This window comes from Chinchilla lanigera, unplaced genomic scaffold, assembly GCF_000276665.1.
Source record: "Chinchilla lanigera isolate Chin_1 unplaced genomic scaffold, ChiLan1.0 scaffold00058, whole genome shotgun sequence".
Lineage (NCBI taxonomy): Eukaryota > Metazoa > Chordata > Mammalia > Rodentia > Chinchillidae > Chinchilla > Chinchilla lanigera.
This window is the reverse complement of record NW_004955459.1, coordinates 5671698-5691820: the sequence shown is the minus strand read 5'-3', so window position 1 is coordinate 5691820 and position 20123 is coordinate 5671698. Positions and strand designations below refer to the sequence as shown.

The 20123-nt window shown below is 41.2% G+C and overlaps 1 protein-coding gene across 1 annotated transcript in view; it reads left to right on the top strand.

The window, feature by feature from the left end:
- Positions 1-20123, top strand: part of Cntnap5 (contactin associated protein-like 5) — an 809758-nt gene that overhangs the window by 430531 nt on the left and 359104 nt on the right. Inside the window, exon 8 of the mRNA XM_013521091.1 lies at positions 9182-9446. Within this exon, the coding sequence (XP_013376545.1) occupies positions 9182-9446 (265 nt within the window). The remainder of the gene's footprint in view (positions 1-9181; positions 9447-20123) is intronic.

Genomic DNA, 20123 nt, shown 5'->3' with positions numbered 1-20123 from the left:
TTGATGATTAAAAACAAAACAAACACCCACAATGAAAACTCTTTGTAAATAACAGCTCAGCCCAGGAATAAAACTCTTGGAAGTAGCACATTTAAGAAACTCAGAAACCAGTCAAGGTAAGCAGAACTTCAGGCCAGGTCTGCTGCATTTCCCTGGGGTCTTAAAAATTAAGGTCAGCTGTACCTGGCTTATCATCTCCACTCAAAGCCTGACAAAAAGATGCTGCAGGATCTCACTGGCTGAGGTGAAGGAGCCCCACTGGAATTCACTGTCCTCCCATCCTTTTCCTCTCTGCCTTACCCACACAGTAATTTCTTCTGGCTTCTGCCTTTGTTTCCAGACTTCCTTCTTGATGGATCACCAGCCTCCCTTAATCTTTGACCTCAGGCCCCTTTCCAACAGATAACGAGGGGGCCACTGTCCCTTTTTCATTCTCCCTATGCAAAAGGAACCGAGCCCAGGGTCTCACTGCTGAGCTGGTGAGCAGGGTTAGGCTTGGGTCTTGAGGACAAGCAGTCTGAGAAGGCCAGAGGCTGTTGCCTGTGTGTGGTTTTCACGTGCTTCTCAGTTTTGCTTATGTTCACGTTATTGTTCAAAGCAGAGCAGATGATAATATTTTAGTTTGCAACAAAACAGCTAAATGGCTTCAGTCAATAGTAGTCTGTTGTGGAAGGGGTCATTGTATGCTGAAATGATTCTGAAAAGGATCAGTCCAAAATAACTTACCAAAGTTAGACCATGGGAAAATGCCCACAAGTGAGAGTGGTAAATGAACAATTCATCAGAGATGGCTCATGTTAGCCATAACCCAAGGTTTGTGAAGCCAGCACAAGATTGGCTAATAGACAAAGACTTGGAAAAAGGGCAGACTCCTAGCAGAGGGATACGGCAAAGAAAAAGCACCTAAGTGGGAAACTGAGACAACTACCTTTTACAACTAAGGTCTAAAGAGTGTCATGTACATCAATGACCTCAACTAAACTAGCAACAGGATTATATTTAATTATAAAGCTGTAAAATGGATGCACATTCATCTGTTAAGACCTCTGTTCTCTGCCCTGCTAGCTCCTTACTCTGGCCTAATAAGTTATGGCATTTATGCCATGTGCTGAAAACTGGCTAAGATGTCTTGTAAACAATGAACTCATGCTAGATTGAGTTTAGGAGTGTTCTGCAGCACAAAGGTCAATTATCTCACTATCCAATACATCTCAGTCTGCTCCATCCATTAGAGACTCATGTTCAGACCCCATGGTTCTTCCTCTTTGAGTCTGTCAGCAGAGCATCACCTTCTAAAGTTGGTGCCTCTGTACAAAAGATAAATGTCAGCTATTTGATTATTTCTGTAGCCACATGATGAAGATCTAAATGGCTCCAAGTTGCGTCTGTCAGAAGTGTTTCAAAAAGAAAGCTGCTCTCATGATACAGCCACCCATCACTCACATGGAGATCACTATAATTATGTTATTACTGCAAAATATATTTTTAAATGAGCCCCTCCACCATAAATGAGAGCCTTTATTTGGATGAATTGTATTAGATTTCAGTCAACATTTGACACACTTCAAATGTGGTGTCAGAATGGCCTGGATATGTCCAAGAAAAAAAAAACACTTCTCACAACCTGTATCCAGCCTCATCATTTTCCTCTGGTTTTATTATGCAGTCCCTGGAACAACACCCTGATAAGTAGCTGGCTTGTAATTTCTCCCATTTCATAATCTGAAATAAAGTTTCAACTACTCTAATTCTTCATACAGTTCATTTACCTGGTGTTCTCTTGGTAAAGTCTTTTAGAATGCATTTTTAAGGGAAGGGGAAGAAAAAGTATAACCAATCAATTGGCTCTCATATACTGGTAGGGGTGTTTATAAAGATTGGGTTTCTTATTTTTATATTGTCAAACATAATTGTAGATATGCTCTTATATAGACATATCATATATACTTGTGATCATTAACATCTATGGTGATCCTTGCTCTCTTCCCTAAAGGACAGAAATTGGTAAGAGAAAAGTCAGAGTTTCTTTTTGTATCCTCTCAGTCATTCATAGGAAAAGTTGTGAAGTATGTAAAAAAAAAGTCATGACAACAATTGAATGATTCAGAAGATGCCTAACATCCATCAGAGAAAATATAGTTGATAAAAATGTGTACCTTCAGCCTGAGATGCTCAGCAATAAGAGAACACATAGGAACTCTTGAACCAACAACTTTGGCTTATAAAAAAGGAAACTAAAGCTCTAGATGTGACTCAGCTCTGCTCAACCAGAAAAGTATCTAACTGTAGAAAATAGAGAAGAATTTTAGGAACAATTTTAGATACCTAAAGTATGATCTCATTGCATCCTAAACCAACACCTCTTTTATTAGAATTTCTCTTGGTTATAGTCGGAAACAATAAGGACAGAGAGATGATACGGTTTTTCTTACTAAATATTCATGACAAAAATCCAGTTCTGTCTAAATGTAAGTTTTAATTTCTTCTCAAAATTCAAAGTGAGATCCTCTATACCTAATTACCAGTGTTCTCTTATGCAATGCTTATGCAGTTGTCAAAAAGAAGCTAATTATCACAGGACACTATGAAAACAAAAATAGGACCAAGTTCTGCAGGTAGCACATTGAAAGCCAGTGGAGAGGGTAGCCACAATGGGGATGGAGGTGATGGACAAAGCGTCAGGGCTGGGAGAGGAGGATGATTTCCTGGACCTGAGGAAAGAGAGTGTGAAGCGAAGTGCAAGGAGGAGGGGCCACACCTAGTGGAGAGAAGCGGGGTATAGGGGGGTTAGGAGTCAGATTGCTGTGAAAACAATACAAGGAGACAGAGAGTGAGCTAAAGACCTATTTCCTGTTAGTGTGCCCTCACACTCTACTTAGGGTATTGCTGGTGACCAAGGTACAGCAATCAAGCCAAGTGATGAACTGAAGCCCATTGTGTGGGCAGAGGGAAATGGGAGCCATCTTGCCTTTCCTGTGATGAGCACCGCCTATCCAGTGCACCTGCCAAGTGCTCAGGAACAGTTTTCTCTGTTTCTACCCCCTTGTTATTTGTATTAGTCCACTTTCTCTAGAGAAACTGAAGGAGGATATTATGAGCAACTGGCTCTCTTGAATGTGTCATGAGCATGAGAAGCAGGCAACCAGAAGGTATAAATCCCAGCACAAGGACATTGAAGAAGAGCAGATTAAATGTCCCAGCTCACATACGCAGGCATGAAGCAAAAGGATGTGAATCTGTCCTTTTGCCATTGTTTTCCTTAGATCTTCAGCAGGTAGGACAATTCCCAGGCACACTGGGGAGCACAATCTACTTTGCTCTGCCCAATGATTCAAATGCTAATCTCATCTTCAAATACCTTCAGAGACCCAGAACTAATATTGAATCTGCACACCCACTGGCTAGTCCAGTTCACACAGTCAGAAAACTCTTGCAGACTTCTATGCTAAGACCTCAACCAATCCTCAACTTTTTTTTTACTAGAGTAACACCATGGGTGATTACCTATAAAGTGATTCATGGCAACTTTCTTTACACACAGTACACTCCCCAGCCCTAATTCAGTCCCAAGGGATGAGTAGTATTCCAATATTCAGTGTGGGAGTCTATCTTAGTTGCTATCTCAGTTCCTTTTCACCCCTAATGTTCCCATTTTCCCACAGGATAGAGTTCCAGATACGTCACATGGTCTAAAAGCTGATACAGTCAGGACTAAATTTGCCACTTCACCTTGCCTACTATAGTATTAACTTCAGAACTACAGCCACATTTTTAGGTCCTGAATATCCTGCAGATTTTCCTGCCTCCAGCTTTGCAAATGCTTCCCTCCTCTGCTCAGTATGTGGTTACTCCTGTTCTTCTTAAAATCTCAGCGTCAATGTCACCTTTCTAAGGAAACCTTTCTGATTCCTCCAGATTAAGATTAGCTTTCTTTGTTAATGCCCACAAACAGGCCTCTCCTTAGCAGTTACTGAACTAGGGATTTCTCTCCAGCCTTCGAAATGAGGGCCTCCTTAGGGAAAATGGGTCAAGGAAAACGATTTGTTTCTTTCAGTGATACCAACTTGTTTCTCGGGTTTGAGCATCCCTAGGAAGCCATCGAGCTTCATGTGTCAGGTAGAGAATAGTCTCAGCATTCATTATTTATGGTACTCAACAACATGTTTCTACAAAAACGTGGGCACTTTCTTTTTTTTTTTTTTTTTTTTTTTTTTTTTTTTTTTTTTTTTTTTTTTTTGGTTTTTCTCCGGTACCGGGAACCGAACTCACGACCTTGCGCTTGCCAGGCAGGCGCTTTTGCCGCTGAGCTAAATCCCCAGCCCCAACGTGGGCACTTTCTAAGGTGGTCCATGAAAAAGTCTTTAGGATTTCAAAGTACCATGCTCAAACGGTTAGATTCAAACTCTTTATTTTCTAATATATAGGATGTTCTATATTTTGTATGTTACAAAGTAAAGAGATTTGTGGAGCCCCAGAAAAGAGTTAAAGAAAAAAAACCATTCATGATGATGGTTTAAAAAAGTAAGCGGGGGCTACAATAATAGGGTTTTGTAGAAGAGAAGAGATACTGGGCTCAGCTCTGAATATGACAGAAAAAAGTTCAGATTTATAATCAAGGAGACAGATGAGGGTTAGGGGACAGAAAACTACTTAGCAGAAGAGTGATTCTTTGCTAGGCTCTCCCAACAGGATATTTTCTGAATGCAGGCCACCATGATAAGATATCAAAGGCGATCAGACCAAGGGTAGAGGAATTTTGCTATAATCTTTCCTATAACTGGAGTAATTGGAACAAGGTCAGAACCTAGTGTCCAGCTCAGTCATAAAGAGGACTCGGGGGACTTTAACAAAATTTGTGCTGAGAATAGAATCTTCGTCAGAAGAAAGCAGGCATTATTTTGGAATCCTCAAGTGACAAGAGGTCTTTCTATCTTTGTCCCAGCTCTACAAGGCAGCTGGCACCTTGGAGGATGAGTGTTGACCGAGTTTCAGTATGCACCCCCCAAAGGTGCATTGTCAAAATCTTGGCCCTGAGTTTGGTGGCGCTGGTGTAATCGAAGCTTAAAATGTGAGGTCTAGTGGGAGGGGTTAGATCAGGGAAGCTGCTGCTCTCAGGAGGGATTTGTGCTGATCTCACAGGAGCCTATCTTTATTATCAAGCAGGCATATCTGTGTGCTTGAGTCCTTTTGCATGTAGCCATTTCCCAGCCAAGAGCCCCCCCCAGGTGCCCAGCTAAGAGGACAACTTCATCTGAGATGTTTAACCTCCAAACCTGCCCACCAATCAGAACTCTTTTCTTTCTTAAGTCCTCAGCCTCAGAATTTGTGTGTGTGTGTGTGTGTTTGTATGTGGCAGAAAACAGACCAAGACAAGCCTGTATGAGGATGAATGTGTAGGGCACCAAGACCTGCCATCTTGGGAACAAAGCAGGTCCCATGGCCTGTGGCTGTCACTGCCAGGGGGAGGCCTCACTACAGTCTCATCCAGCAGATTCTGTCTGATGCTGGAAGCTACCATTCAACAGGACTTCGTGGGTACATCAGGCACATCAGACACTGAGGAATAGTGGTTCCACTGTCAAATCACTTCCCATTTTTGGACAGTGAAAAAGTCAACAGACCTTTAAAGAAGAAGATGAGAAGAGCCATGCCAATTTATCAACTCCCTTTCAGTCTCACCCGTGAGGCCAGCACTGGTTGGTTTACCTTGAAGAATCAGCCACAGCTCACCTTGTTTTTATCAAGGTCTGACTGCAGTCATAGTGTACACAAATGGACAGAGAATGCAAAGGGTTAGAGTCATATTTATATGTCAAACTTCTAAACCCTGTACTTTATACACTGGAGAAATCCCAAGGGAATGTTGAAATATTGAATGAATTGGATAGTTGAATGGATAGAATCTAAGAAATGAAGCTTCTTCCTTGGAATAAGGGGATGAAATCTGGAAAAATGGAAAACAACACATACAGAGCAGAACATGGTTTGCTGACCTTTTCTCGTATCTGTTTTCACAAAATTCCAAAGTAAGTTTTTTTCTTGTGTTCCATTTCTAATTAATTAGTTGGGTCTCTCTCAACTGGTACGTTGAGGATGGTCACAAGTAGAACTACTGAAGATGGTCAAATAGTCCAGTGTTGAATTCAGTAGCAACACTTTTACATGTAGTTAACTTTCTTTTCTTCCCCACTATTCTGGTGGATGAGGATGAGCACTGATGCTGCTCTGTACTGGTGGTGGCATTTTCCCAATTCAGATGGGATTAAAAGCAAAAGTGGCCAACAGCAGCTACCTGATGAGGCCAGGAGCTGGAAACACACCTTCGTGGAGAAGGAATTTCTCATCTACTCACCTCTTTTTTCTCCTACTCACCCTTGGATTTACCATTACACAATACAGCAGGAACATCTGCTAAAAACAAAGAAATCTTAGATAACTCTGGTAGCTGCATAAGGGCAAGAATAGCACAAGAAGGTGTCAAGGGTAGAAAAGGAAAAGGAGAGAGGAGAGAGAACTACAGGAAACCAGAGAAAAAGCCATGGCAGAGCACACACCTCACACATGTCCATTTCTCTGACCCCTGTTAAGCAAAGGATGATCACCACTCGTGGTTTTTCATTAACCAATGAGAACACTGAAGACATTCATTTGAAGTCCTTCCTCCAGAGGTCCAATCCAGGGGCATCTTAGAATCTGAGCTCTTCTCCCTACTTCTCAAGGAGTTGATCTCATTAGCTGTGGCATGAAGGAAGGCAAGAAAGGGAACTGCCAGACCTTTGTCAAAAGTGATTGAGCTTTTTCAGGTCCTCCACTGTCCTGAGATCAACCTTCCATAGATGTCATTCAGAGAGCTTGAGAAGAGGACTTGGATGAGACAAATTTTAAATTTTAAATAAGTGAGCCATATCTAAAACCTCAGAAGTTTTTACCTTATGTTCCTTATGATGTTTCAACTGTTACTCTTCCTACAGCCTCAAACTTTGAGTACGCTGTACTCTGGTGAATGTGTTATTACAGAAGATGGTACAGATCTCAAGATACAAAAAGAGGGAAGAGAAGTTACTACTATCACTTAATTTCCTTTAGAGCATTTATTCTTTTCCTTTTCACTTCTTCCAAAAAACAGCCCTATCACAATTAGGATATCATTAGTGGGTATTTTTCCTTCTTGATAGGAAATTTGCCAAAAAAATGAAAATTTAAACAGCTGTGAGTTAAAATGCAGACATGTGTATCTTTTTAAACATGGCCTTGGAGCCGAGGTGGTAGTTACTAGCAATGGTGACTAAATACAAAAGACTTCCGAATCAGACAAACACGGACTTCTCTCCCAAAGTCACTGCTAACGAGACCTATGGGATTTGTTATTTACTCTTGCTGAAGCCAGTGTGTGCACCTTCAAAATGGGTAATATAATACAACATGGCATTTTGTGCAGTACTTCCAAGATATGTGTGTAACTTCTCAGTTTACTGCCTGGCATGGTGAAGCAGTGTAAACTGTGGGCTATTTTTTGATGGATATCAAAAGTCTTTCTTTGACCCATTAATTCACTTCTCATGATCTATTATAAAGAGAAGAAGACATCTAAATAGTTATAACAAATGATTTGTGGAAAAGGTATTCCCGTAGCAGCATAATTAATGAGTAAATCGTTAGTAATGTAGTAGCCCTGGTGGAAGTGTGTGTGATAGTCACTTGGTTTTAGGAGCAGAACACTACCATAAACAAACATGGTTGAGACCTAGGGAAAGAGGTTTTGGATTTGGACCACTAATTTGCTCTAGGACTTGTGCAAAGTCTGCACTAGTACCTAACTCTGCTTCCTCACCACCTCAGTAGAATTAAATTCAGGCTTCCATTCAAGCCAGCATGTTCCCCTACAGAATCTTGCCTGCTTGCATATGGGAAGAAACCTCACAAATGAGCTACCACACTGTGCATAAAAGAAACATTTACAGGAAGCGTGATATGTGTGTGACTATTTGCATAAACTTTCTTCAGTGAACTCACTGCAATGTTGTGGAAGTGAATGCTTGGCATCTAAAGGAGAAGAGATAGAAAATAAGCCATGGTTGGTTGTAGAATTTGCAGTATACATACCTCATAGCTTTCATAATGTAGCACCTATTCACAACTTACATAGTGTTCCAGGCCTTCCCTTTCTCCCTCCACTGGAATCAATCCCACCATGTAGCCCCTCTGAGCTCATAAATCCATTTTTCTAGTTTCCCATGAATTCATAATATTGAAACTTACTCTGCCATTCTCAAAGAAAGCTGGACCCAGTCTCCCTTGACTTATGCATAGAAAATCTATTTAGTATTCTTCTTGGTTCTGTTCTAGATATACCCAGTATTCCCCAGATTTGGTCCTCTCATCCCCTCCCACACTGTGTTCTACAAATGCTCTTATTACATTGATCACATGACCACTATCACTCCACTGCTCCTTTGAATACCTCCTACAGAGCCAGAATGAAAGGGCTTCCAGCTCTACTTCCGCTTTCCTTTCTACATTGCCCTCTCTCATCTTTCCCACAACTCCCACTGTGCAGAATGCAGAGTTCCCTGCCATTTTCCAGCAATGCCATTTTATTTCTCTCCCCAAGCTTTTGTACACAGTGTGCTTTGGTGTAAGAATGTCAACCAGGGCACACTCATTCCTCTTCCATACCATCTTTTTCCATGCAAGCATCACCCCCATGTGAAACCTTTGCTTGTCTAATGATTTCTTTGGCCAAGCTCCTGCAGGAGTTGGTATCTACCTCTCTTTTAGTGCACCCCACACTGTAACAAAATTTTTCTATGTGTATCTCTTTAAAGCTATCTCAGAGCATAGCACATAGTTGCCTTGACCTGTGCATTTATGCAGTGAGTGGATGTAATTATTTTCATATCTTGGGTTCCCTAGAAAATGTTGATGTTTCTGTCCCCCTCCCTTCCTAAAGACTCAGATGGCCCTGTTTATAGATAGCATGGTGACTCTTAAAGCTCAAACAGAAAACACTCTTGTGAGTGTGTCTGGGCAAAGCTGACATATGGTTTTTGCCTTAAAGATCTTGCAGCTGAATGTGGAATGATCCTGAAATTAAGGTCAGCTCCAGGTGGTTGTTTATATCAGCTGTCAGATTGTAGAATAAAAAATGGCTTTTATATGTTTGATTTTTATTGTTTTCCAGGGCAATGTCACTTTTTCCTGCTCCGAACCACAGATTGTTCCCATCACATTTGTCAACTCCAGCAGCAGTTATTTGCTGCTGCCCGGCACCCCCCAAATTGATGGGCTCTCGGTGAGCTTCCAGTTTCGAACATGGAACAAGGATGGTCTGCTTCTGTCCACAGAGCTGTCTGAAGGCTCGGGGGACCTGCTGCTGAGCCTGGAAGGTGGAATCCTGAGACTCGTGATCCAGAAAATGACAGAACGCACAGCTGAAATCCTCACAGGTACCATCTGCTGACTCCCTCTGGGACCGTTGCTTTTGATACTTTTTATTTTCCTTTGGGAGGCTTTCTTATTCACTCAAGCAATGATGGTTGAAATTCTGACCAAGTAAACAAAACAAATCAAGCAAACAAACAAGCAAAAAACAACTCCCAGGAAAATTTACTCCAAGTCTGAAGAGCCAGTATTTTTTCCTAATTAGAAAGGAAACAACAGCAATGAATTCAGAATTAGCTAAACTTTGTCAACTCTTAAAATGTCTGTGTTTCTCCACAGCCTCATTAGAGAAGTGGGAATAGGAATTCCCACACGGGCACACTCAGCGTGATGGAGATGGTCTAGGGAATGCTTTGGTGGGTCCTATCTGGAAACAGCATGGGTCACCTATGGTCTTCACTAGGTTCTCGTAAGGGAGGGGCTCTTTTCTACTTTGGATGAGAAAATGTAGAGTCATGTTAATAGCTTCTAAATAATGTGTTACAAGATGATGCAACTGATCTTCTACTTGTAATCTGTCTGACTTCCAAGTCTATATTTTCCTTTTAAATCATATCATCACAGGATATATACCTGCCCCAAATTCTGTTTCAAATATAAAAATTTGTGAACTTTTAAAATCATTTTTAAATGTGTTTTTAAGATATGAAGTAAATGCTAGTACATATGACACCTTGCCATGCCAAATGGTTTTAAATGACCCCCAAGTGGCTGAGGTTTCAGAAGTCTGAGCGTTGATCACAGTGCAGCTCAAATTCCAATGTGTAGGAAGATAGAACAGGTCTAGGAGCTACCATGCTTTCAGCACTCAGGTTTCCAGCAGGCTGTCCCACTGTGGCATGCTGGGTCCTCTCCCACCTCCTCCTCTGGCTCTCCTCCCACTTTCTCATGTCCTTCAGCAGTGGGCCTGCTTGCTTGACAAGTACTCACTGTCACCAGATTGCTGGCCAGGCCCTGGGCAAGAGGCACAAATCCTACAAAGGATTTCCTTGAATACTTGGTCTGCACTGAATCCCCCTCTGCTGTGCATGCTGAGCCTGCACCCCTCACACATTACACAAGACACTATTCTTTAATTATAAGGTCTTCAGGGGCTGGGGATTTAGCTCAGTGGCAAAAGCACCTGCCTGGCAAGCGCAAGGTCGTGAGTTCGGTTCCCGGTACTGGAGAAAAACAAAACAAAACAAAACAAAACAAAAAAATTATAAGGTCTTCCTTCCCCTATGGGACTATCAGTTTTATAATACGAATACAAGAAAGAAGATTAAGTTAAACATTAAAGGCTTTAAATTAGATTAAGATCTGATCAGGCCTTGGGACAACCTCAAATGCCAATGAGGGAGCAAAAGGTCCTGAGAGTACCTCTGCTTCCTGCGCTGTGGCCAGGGATGAACTCTGTAGCTTTGTCTTCCCTGTCTACTGGAGTGTATTCAGTAGCTATAGCTGTAAAACACCCACATTTAGTGGTTGAAAGCAATATTTATTCTGTCTCAATTTCTGTGAGTCAGAAATTCAGAGGCAACTTGGTTGTGGCTCAAGGTTTCATAAGTTTGCAATGAAAGCATTGATCAGAAAGCAATGGGGTGACTTATCACAGGGGGTGACGTCGATGGGGAAAGATCTGCTTGCTAGTGGCTGTCAGCAGGACTCACTTTATCCTGATGGGCTCCTAGCAGAATGCCAAGAGACAGCAGGAACAAGCACACAAGACAGCTGTATTCTTCTTGAAAACTTGGACTGAGAAATGGTGTCATTTCTGCTATGTCATACTCACTAGAAGCATGGAGATAAGTCCAGCCCATGTGGAAGAGGAGGGCTTACACAGGGACATGAATATTACATGTATGAATCATTGGGAATGAGCTTAGAGATTGTCTATCAAGAGAGACAGAGAAAGAGACAGACAGACAGACAGACAGAGGAGCCACAAAAGACTGTGATGACCATTGAATGAGGTACAGCATCTCCAATACCAGCAGAGCTGGTATTGACAAGCTATTTAAAAGTTTCCTTTTCTTCCTACTGAGTCAGGGCCTACAGCTAGAAGGAGGCTCATTCCATGGGGCTGAAAGAGCTAAGGATGAATTTGTACAGTCAGAAGAGTTTTATAAAAATTTATTAGATTTCAGTAATGGAAATGAGTTTCTCACTTAGAATTATAATATTTTTCATGTTCACAGTTATGAAAGTTAAACCTGAATCCTCCTTATTTGGAGAAGAAAAATGTGAGCTGGCACTGGGCTGCTTCTCTCTAATCGTTGAAATGTTTGAGTACAGAGACTTGTAGGCCTCAGGTCAAAAATGCAGTTTTAATGTAGTACAGGCCCTGGTGAGGCATTGCTCTGAAGAATCCAGGTGCTGCCTGTATTATTAAGCACATGTCAGTCCATTAAAACGCATTTATGACTGAAAGAGAGGCTGCTAAAAGCTGCCACTTTACCAAATACGAAAGGGGAAAATCATCAGTTATTTCAGACCTGTCTCTCAAATATTGAAACAAGTAAAGGGAAATTTTAAAAATGTACAGCCTGCATTCCACAAATATGTCTCAGAAAACTCTTACATAATTCTTGCCCTGGGGAAGCTTTCCTGCATTTTGAAAAATTTGAGTTTCTTAATTTATACTTCACATGGATCAAGATTTTGTATTTTCTGGCATTTTTCTACCAGAAAAGGAGGAAACAACAAAAACAACAACAACAAAAAGAACCAGTTTTGCCTTCCCTGCCAATGTTAAAGAAGCTTGTTTTGAAATGATTTGAGATCTTACAGCCTTCATGAAAGACAAAAATCCCATATGAATAATGAAAAATATTGAAGTTATCCCAATAATTTGCGAGGGCCAGCTGGCTCCCCTTGACATGTTTTGTATGACATAAAAACAAATACAGCAATACACTTTATCAGTGTGCCAGAGAATGCAGATTTTCAAACCCTGATTGGTGACTAGCTCGGGTGTTTGTAGTATCCTTGCTCTGAAAGTAGTTACTTCCTGTGGGAAAGAAAGTACAGAGATACCTGGAACCCTCACCGTGCACCTGCCTTTTGGGAGGTGGTTATCGGGGCTTTCTGAGTTAGGGCTGAGGAAGAGACTTGCAAAATAAATATGCATCCTCAAAATAGAAAGTGTCTGCATCCAGCTGTTCTAGGAGATGCAATTTCAGGAAAATAAAGGACAACAGTGTAGTCTTTCACCTGTATATTTGTTTGTTTTCTAGTTTTTTCTTTCCCTTTTTTCAAAGGCACATGTGCATGAGTGGGAGGAAAAACAAAGGCCCCCGTTTCACAGCAAGTGAAGTGAAAGTGGAAATAACACCCAAGGCAGATCCTCTGCTGGTCAGGGCCCGCGCTGGGTCCTTATCTGCACTACCCTCAGGGACACACTCTCAGGAAACTGATGAAGTGGGCATCGTGCTGCCAACCCACACAGAAGGAGCTCGAGAATCACAAATAAATGAAGGGACCTGTGCCGCACACAAGTGAAGGCCTTTCCTTTGAATCCCAATTCATGGTCTTCACATTGTATCGTGTTTCTGCCCAACTCCGTTGTTTACCAGTGTGTAATCATATGGAAAGGGACCCTGCTTTAGATGAAAGATCTACAGACAAATGTGAAGTCAGCTATTAAGACAATACGCTGTTTCAGATCTACCATTTTGCCTTTCCAACATTTTACTCGGTGGCCTCAATCTTGAGTCAGGTGGAAACTGTACAAGATAGGGAGATCATTGTGTTTACAGAGTGCTGAACCACTTTTGCTAAGGGTGCTATCTAATATTAAATAAATCTTACACAGGTACATATCAGCATACACAAATATTCACTGAGTATTATATGTCTGACATGTGGTTTTAAAATATTTTTGACTTTGGTATGGATTCTGCCCAAGGATTACCATATCATCTAAGGTAAGGATTCATCCTCCTCAGGGACATGATGTCTGTGTCAGTAGGGGTCATTCTTCTTCCAAGGACTCTGTCCTGTGCTGCCCAGCCCTCCCCCTTCTGGTCACCCTGAGCACCTCTTCTCATGTGCAAATCCTGCATCTGGAGCAGAAAAGAGAATTCTTTTAAGTGAACCTTGCCATTTGCCCTTTCAGGAGTTGGAAAATCCATTTAGATAAATTTTTTTTAAAAAAATTTTTTGAAACAGGGTCTGACAAAGTAGTTCAGGCTGGCCTTGAACTTACTATGTAGCTTAGGCTGGCTTCAAATTCAGAGGGGTACTCCTGTCTCAGCCTCCTGAGTGCTGGAATTACAGGTATGTGCCATTACGCCCAGTTCATTTAAGTAAATCTTAAATGAACTTTTAAAAAAGCACTTAGACTTCTTACTTTATGCATTTCAGACTCAAAATCACTCTCACAGTGGTCATGTGATCATGAGGATCCTCTGCAGTTACATACTGTACTAAGACTCTTTTTTTTTTTTTTTTTTTGTACTAAGACTCTTAAAAATGTGGAGAATGGAGATCTGAATCTCTAAAAAACCAGGACATATTTAAAGATGACAGAGCCCACTAATTTCATTTTCCTAAGGAAGTGATGGAAAAATAGTTTGGACCTTATGTAAAACACGAAATGACCTAAGAAGGAAATTAGCACTGCCATGACTATTTTGAAAGTTATCTGACATATATTTTTATTTTTTTCTGATGGGACAAAGCAAAGCAGAAAGAATATGAAAAAGAAGTGTGGGCCTTCAGTCTAATTTTTATTTATTACAATGCTTTTCTAAATGTTACCTCCTCACTAAACATAGAGTCTGAGCAAAGCTCTAGGATGCAGAACTTGAGTAAGTCTTATTTTACTGAAGCTTACTGTCTTCTTCTGCTGCAGAAGGGGTTGGGGTGGAATCACTTAAGCCCCTTTTCCCCAGCCTGTTAAGTTCTTGAAGGAAAACAGTAGGTGAACTTGACTATTTTCATGGAAATCGTCAAACCAAAGGTTTCTTAATCTTTCTTCCTCTTTCTTTCTTTCTTTTTTTCTTTTTTTCTTTTCTTTTCTTTCAAAGTAGGATAAGTGGGCTTGGTTGGAAACATCCAAGTTCAAGTCCTTCACTACAGTTCATACCTCTCAACTGCTAAATTTCGGCTACATCCTTGCATATGTTATGGTTAAATACAGTTTATCCTGTAAAGACTCATGCAGTGAGAGCTTCATCCTGGATGTAGCAATATTCAGAGGTGGGATGGGAGAAGTGATGGGATCAAAGTGTGCTAAGCTTATCAATGGATTAATCTATTCCCAAGTTTCTTGGCTCAGTGGGCTGTTAGGAAGTGGGGTCTCATTAGTGGAGGTCCCTGTTAACATATTTTTGAGAGATATTTCTCTTTTTGGGCTTTTTCCTCTCCATTTCCTAGCTGCCAAGAGATGAGAACTCCTCTGCCATGATTCTCTGCCATACTGTTGCTGCCTTTCAGCCAGCAATACTATGGACTAAAATTCTGAAACCATAAGGCAAAATATACCTTTCCTTCTGTAAGTGCGGCTGTCAGGTATTTTGTCCCAGCAATGAAAATCTGACCAATACAGTGGTATAAGAAATGTAAAATGGACCCTTGACACCATTATTTTTGTAACTGAAATGCTTATATGTCCCAGAAGTGGCATGCACATGCCTCCCAGTGGTTGTAGGAAATTAGGAACCACATATCACACTTGAGGATTTTTATATAACTTTCTTGATATCACACTTTAATACTGTGTGTGTGTGTGTGTGTGTGTGTGTGTGTGTCCACACTGGGAAAAGAGGTGTCAGAATACATAGGATCTTCAAACTCTGTTAACAGGGGAAAATTTGAAGGTACCAAAGATATATCTTGTAGAGAGGAAACAAGGCGAGGACATGATAAAGGATAATTGGAGAACGGACAAATTATCCCATAGATGAAGGTTTATGTTTGTTTCTATCACTTCAGAAAGAAAATACAGCAGCAAGGCTCAAAGGCAGACAGAACCCATGTGATTTTTTTATTAGATCTTTACCTCAAACTGCCCAACTGCACATTTTACTTCCATGGTATCATTAGAGCCACACTTTAGGTCTAATACATTAAGGATTCAATGTGTAAAATTGCAGGAACACAATTCAGCTCATAAGTGTGTATGTTAATTATATGTTCATTGAATTGGTTACACAGTGTTCATCTCATTCAAGAATGTAAAGACCACGGGAACAAGTGCACCATCTGCCTGGCTCACCTTGGTGTGTCCAAGGACTAAGACCTTGCTTACCACTGGGCCTCCATAACTATTTGCCAAGTGTAAGCAAACTGTCTGAATAAATAAACTAGGAAGTTGATGTCCCAAATATTTCTGAAGAATGTAATCTTAACAGTGAAAAAGAGTTACTAATGATTTTTAACAAACATGCAGGTGAGAACAATGGTATATCACAGAAGATGTCAAACCTCGGAATGAGATATGCTTAGGAGAATTATTCATTACATATAGGCCAGTGGACCTCACAGAGGTGGGAAAATGGTCTAGAGAGCTTCATCATGAAGGGTACGAGTCCTCACCTTAATTAATCCTGGCTGCCAGGTGGTTACAGGGTACAACCCTGCAATTAAGAGCTGTCCCTCAAATATTGCCCTCTTTTATATAAACCATTTGTAACTAGCCACCATCTGCACATGAAGCAAACATGACGGGTCTGTGAAGTTCATTCTGCTTCAATTAAATTGTCATTAATGACTGTTTTAGCTAAGATAATGTGGATGGGAAAACCCCATTAGCAAGGGCAAATAGGCAGATATACATGGAGACCTGACTGTCACACCAAGCTGTCTATTTGAGCACAGAGTTTGAGTTTCTGAAGATAAAAATATAAAGAAGCATTCTCTTTTATGAGAAATTGAAATGAAATTTTCCAAGCTTCAAGATATCAAGGAAGCCAGAGATATAGGTCAGTGGCACAGATATCTGTCTGGCAAGTGCAAGGTCCTGAGTTCGATTTCTGTTACAAAAAAAAAAAAAGCTATCAAGCAACTTCTGGATGTGTTTATTAAAGTAGTTCTCTTTTGTGCATCTGTAGCTTTTCCAGGCCTCAGTGATGACAATTGAACATTCTAGTTTTTAACTCACTCTTGGCTCTATCTTGTGTTTGAAAGAAGGAAGGAGCTTGATTTCTACTATTATAGCAGAAAAACCTACTGTCCAAACCTGCTGTCAGTTCCCCTCCAATTTCATAGTTTCCAATTGACAATGATCTCATTTAAATTGCTTGGCTTCCCTTTAGTTCTGGAAGCTTTTGAAACATGTGCTTTGCACTAGTGCTGTAATCCAGTCTCAGATGGAGGCACCGCTCACTGGCAGCCCGTAGGCGCTGCTGGAAGGAACCATACACAGTACTGGTGTTTCTAGGAGGCAGGGCACACACACTCAGGACTCACAGACGAGAGGAGCGAGATGGGTGAGAACATAAGGATACCTGTGGTGGGATCACGTAGCTTTGTTCTGTAGAATGAATAGAATTTTGCTAGAGAGGGAAAGAATATTCTACTCAGAGAAGTGAAACAGGGACAGAAGACAAGATATGAGAGTCCACAGGGACTTCAGATGCCTGTGGCAGAGAGGACAAGAAGGGAAAGGCAAAAGAGGAAACAGAATTTTGATGGCATCAGGATTTGTGCTGCCTCAGGAAGGGGATAAGGAAATATCTCCCTGGAGTTGAACTTAATTTTTAGCTTGGAGATAGAGCTGACAGTGTATGACTCTACTAGAAAAAATACTGTCATGATCTACCATAAATGTGTCTATCAGACTAGAGTGCACGACAAATGCAGGTGTCCCCCTTCTTATACACCTACCAGGAGTTTCTGAGATCCAAGTTACCTTGAAATATGATCCAGGCTTTAAAGGCTAGGAAAGACTTAACCTGTGATTTACGGGCAGTACACATGAGAAGGCCTTGCTGCTTTCACTTGGCAGTGGATATCATCTTGTCTGATGCTCAATCAATCAGTGAGCATTTGGAGAGAGCAGGATGTTGCCCTGTTGATTCTGAGGAAGATGTCAAAACATGATTTAGACTCTGAACCCCAGGAACTTGTCATCCCATTGGGGAAAGGAGACTTACATAGACAAATTCTTGATTACTACTACAAGACAGTAAATAACATGACCTACATGAATAGATCAGACAGAAGATATTACAGGATGTTAGAAGAAGTTGCTATGTAGTAGTCTAGTCAAAGAAAACCTGTTTCATCCATTTCCTGACTTACCAACTTACTCACTGGCTTTTTCATTTCATCAGTCAGTTAGCCCTGTTAATGTGCTCTGTATTATGTTCAGTGATGGTGATAGAAAATTGGGGAGTGTGTGCTCTCTGTTCATACATTTTAGAAGACACGGTAAGACGATTCTGGACCTTGGGAGACAGGAGATGGTGTGGATACTTGCAGCACAAAGAGGGCCGTGCATAGGTGGTGCCGAGTGGGGTTGGAAACACAGAGGAGTTGCATTGTGTGCTTGCAGCACAGTGAATATACTGCTCTAGATGGAGTAGAGAATACGAACTGGGATCCTGGAAAATAAGATGGAGAGGACAGATAGTGACTTTGGTGTAAAAGGAATAGACTGTCAAAAAAAGCAGTGTGCGTTTCATCCTCTGGCTCCCACAGTCTAGTCCTGGAGTATTTCTTGTGAGGTCATTAATCTTGTGTTTTAGATAGTTTAGTCTAGCAGGGTGCCGTGTTCCAGAAAAAGGCAGCAAGACAGAAAAAGCAGGCATCTGATGTACTGTGCCACAGGCTTCTGTCTCAGAGACACGGAATACTGAGGCTCGTCTTTCTAGGAAGCAACTGTATTGGTGCCAGCACTGGCTCAGAGGGCTAATGGCCAAAAGACTGAGCCCTGATCCTGGCAGAGTTTTGCCTCTTATACAGTTTTTGTGCCTTTGTCTCTCTTAAATGGCAACACACTAACATACAACACCCTGACTGGGTACCATCTACATCACAGAGACACACTAGAACTATACGTACATATGTAGGAACGATGCCAGGTTGCTTTTCTTTGTTCTGAGAAGACCCTTGCAGCATTACTTTTGAAGGGGCCCTGCCACTCTGTAAGGACAAGGATAAAAGCAAAAGCCATCATTTGATGGTACATGTGAATTCAGTCTACCATACATCAGGGATGGTTAATACAATTTGATAATCTACGGAAAATTGGTATCCAAGAAAATTCTAGCTCAGGTGCTAAATTGTAGCATAATGGTTCTAGTAATTGCAATATGCTCTTTTACAATGTGACTGACATTTTAGGAGTGCTTTATTCAATTATTTACATCCTCCCTACTTTGTTCTCACAAAAATTGAAACTACCTTGGAGCTCTTAAGTAAAGGCAAATATGGCAGGATGTGGGGAAACAATTGAATTGGGTTTTCTGGGAATGATAAAGCTGAAACTTCTAAGTCAAGGCAGTCAACTCCATTTTGTTTTCACAGATGAGGAAACAAGTTGAAAGAGATTAAGAAATCCATCTAAATTCCTAGAAATTATAAGTGGCAGGGCCTTGAGCAGAGAGTAACAGGTGGATGAAAGCGCTGAAGGAATCTGTAAGGGGTTATTTCCAAGCTTGCAAATAGACCCTTCAGGAAATGTGCTTAGGCTGCACCTCTCGGCACAAGTGTGTGGTTGGAAGGAGTCCTCTCCTAGAGGCATGGCTGAGACGTCAGGCCTGGGCCAGCCAGCTGAATGCCGAGGGCCATTAGCAAGTTTCATCACAGATTATGATGTTGCTTTTCTTTCTACAAAGAACAGAGAGAGACACTAAACTAAGGTGAAAATTGAAGTGCAAAAGATCTGTTGGTCAACAATTTGGCTGAAGAAGGAAAGGGGGCAAGGGGCCAGTGCAAGAACATGTCTCACAGCTCCCCAAGCTGAAGCGTATTCCTTTAAGTCAGTAGATCTCCTCTGTGGAGGATTATTTTCTACCTCCACGCCCACTCCATCTGCCCTAATTCTTCTCAGGGGGCTATTGGCAGCATCTGGAGACAGTTTTGTTGCTCAGGCTGGGGATTGTTTCTGCCATCTAAGGATGATCTGCATCCACACAGAAAGAATACTACAGGACACCCCATCCCAACAACGAACGAGCTATTCAGAAATATCCAGCACCGGTCCGTAGAAATCCTCCTTTCCCTTCAAGCTCAGCACATATTAAAGATGACATAAGCCCTCGTGGTATCCCTTACCCCTCTGAGTCTCAGTTTTACGAAAACTTTACTGTGAAATTGCGGTAAAGGTTTCTTAGTGTAGTACACATTATTTTTAAAGACATCAGATTTTCTCTAACTACCTTTATGTTCTATCCTTAAAAAGCAAAGTAATAATCAGCTGGAATTCTAAGGTCAGTCTTACTTCAGTATCTTGAGAAATAAAACTATGCTTTTACTTTAATTCATTTTAGAATCTACATAGTCATCAGAGGACAAGACCAAAGTATGAAGTCAATAATGTTAAAATCAAAGTTGCATGTTCAGAATGGAAGTTGATACAGCATCTACAGGAATGGTATTACAGTTTCTGCAAGGGTTACACATGTGATTGTCACATGACCCAGTAGTTCAACTCCTGCACTGAAGAGGAGTGAGAACCTATATTCACAGCATTATTCCCAATAGGTTAACTCAAGAGCCACCCATGTGTCTAGCAATAGTGAATGGATAAA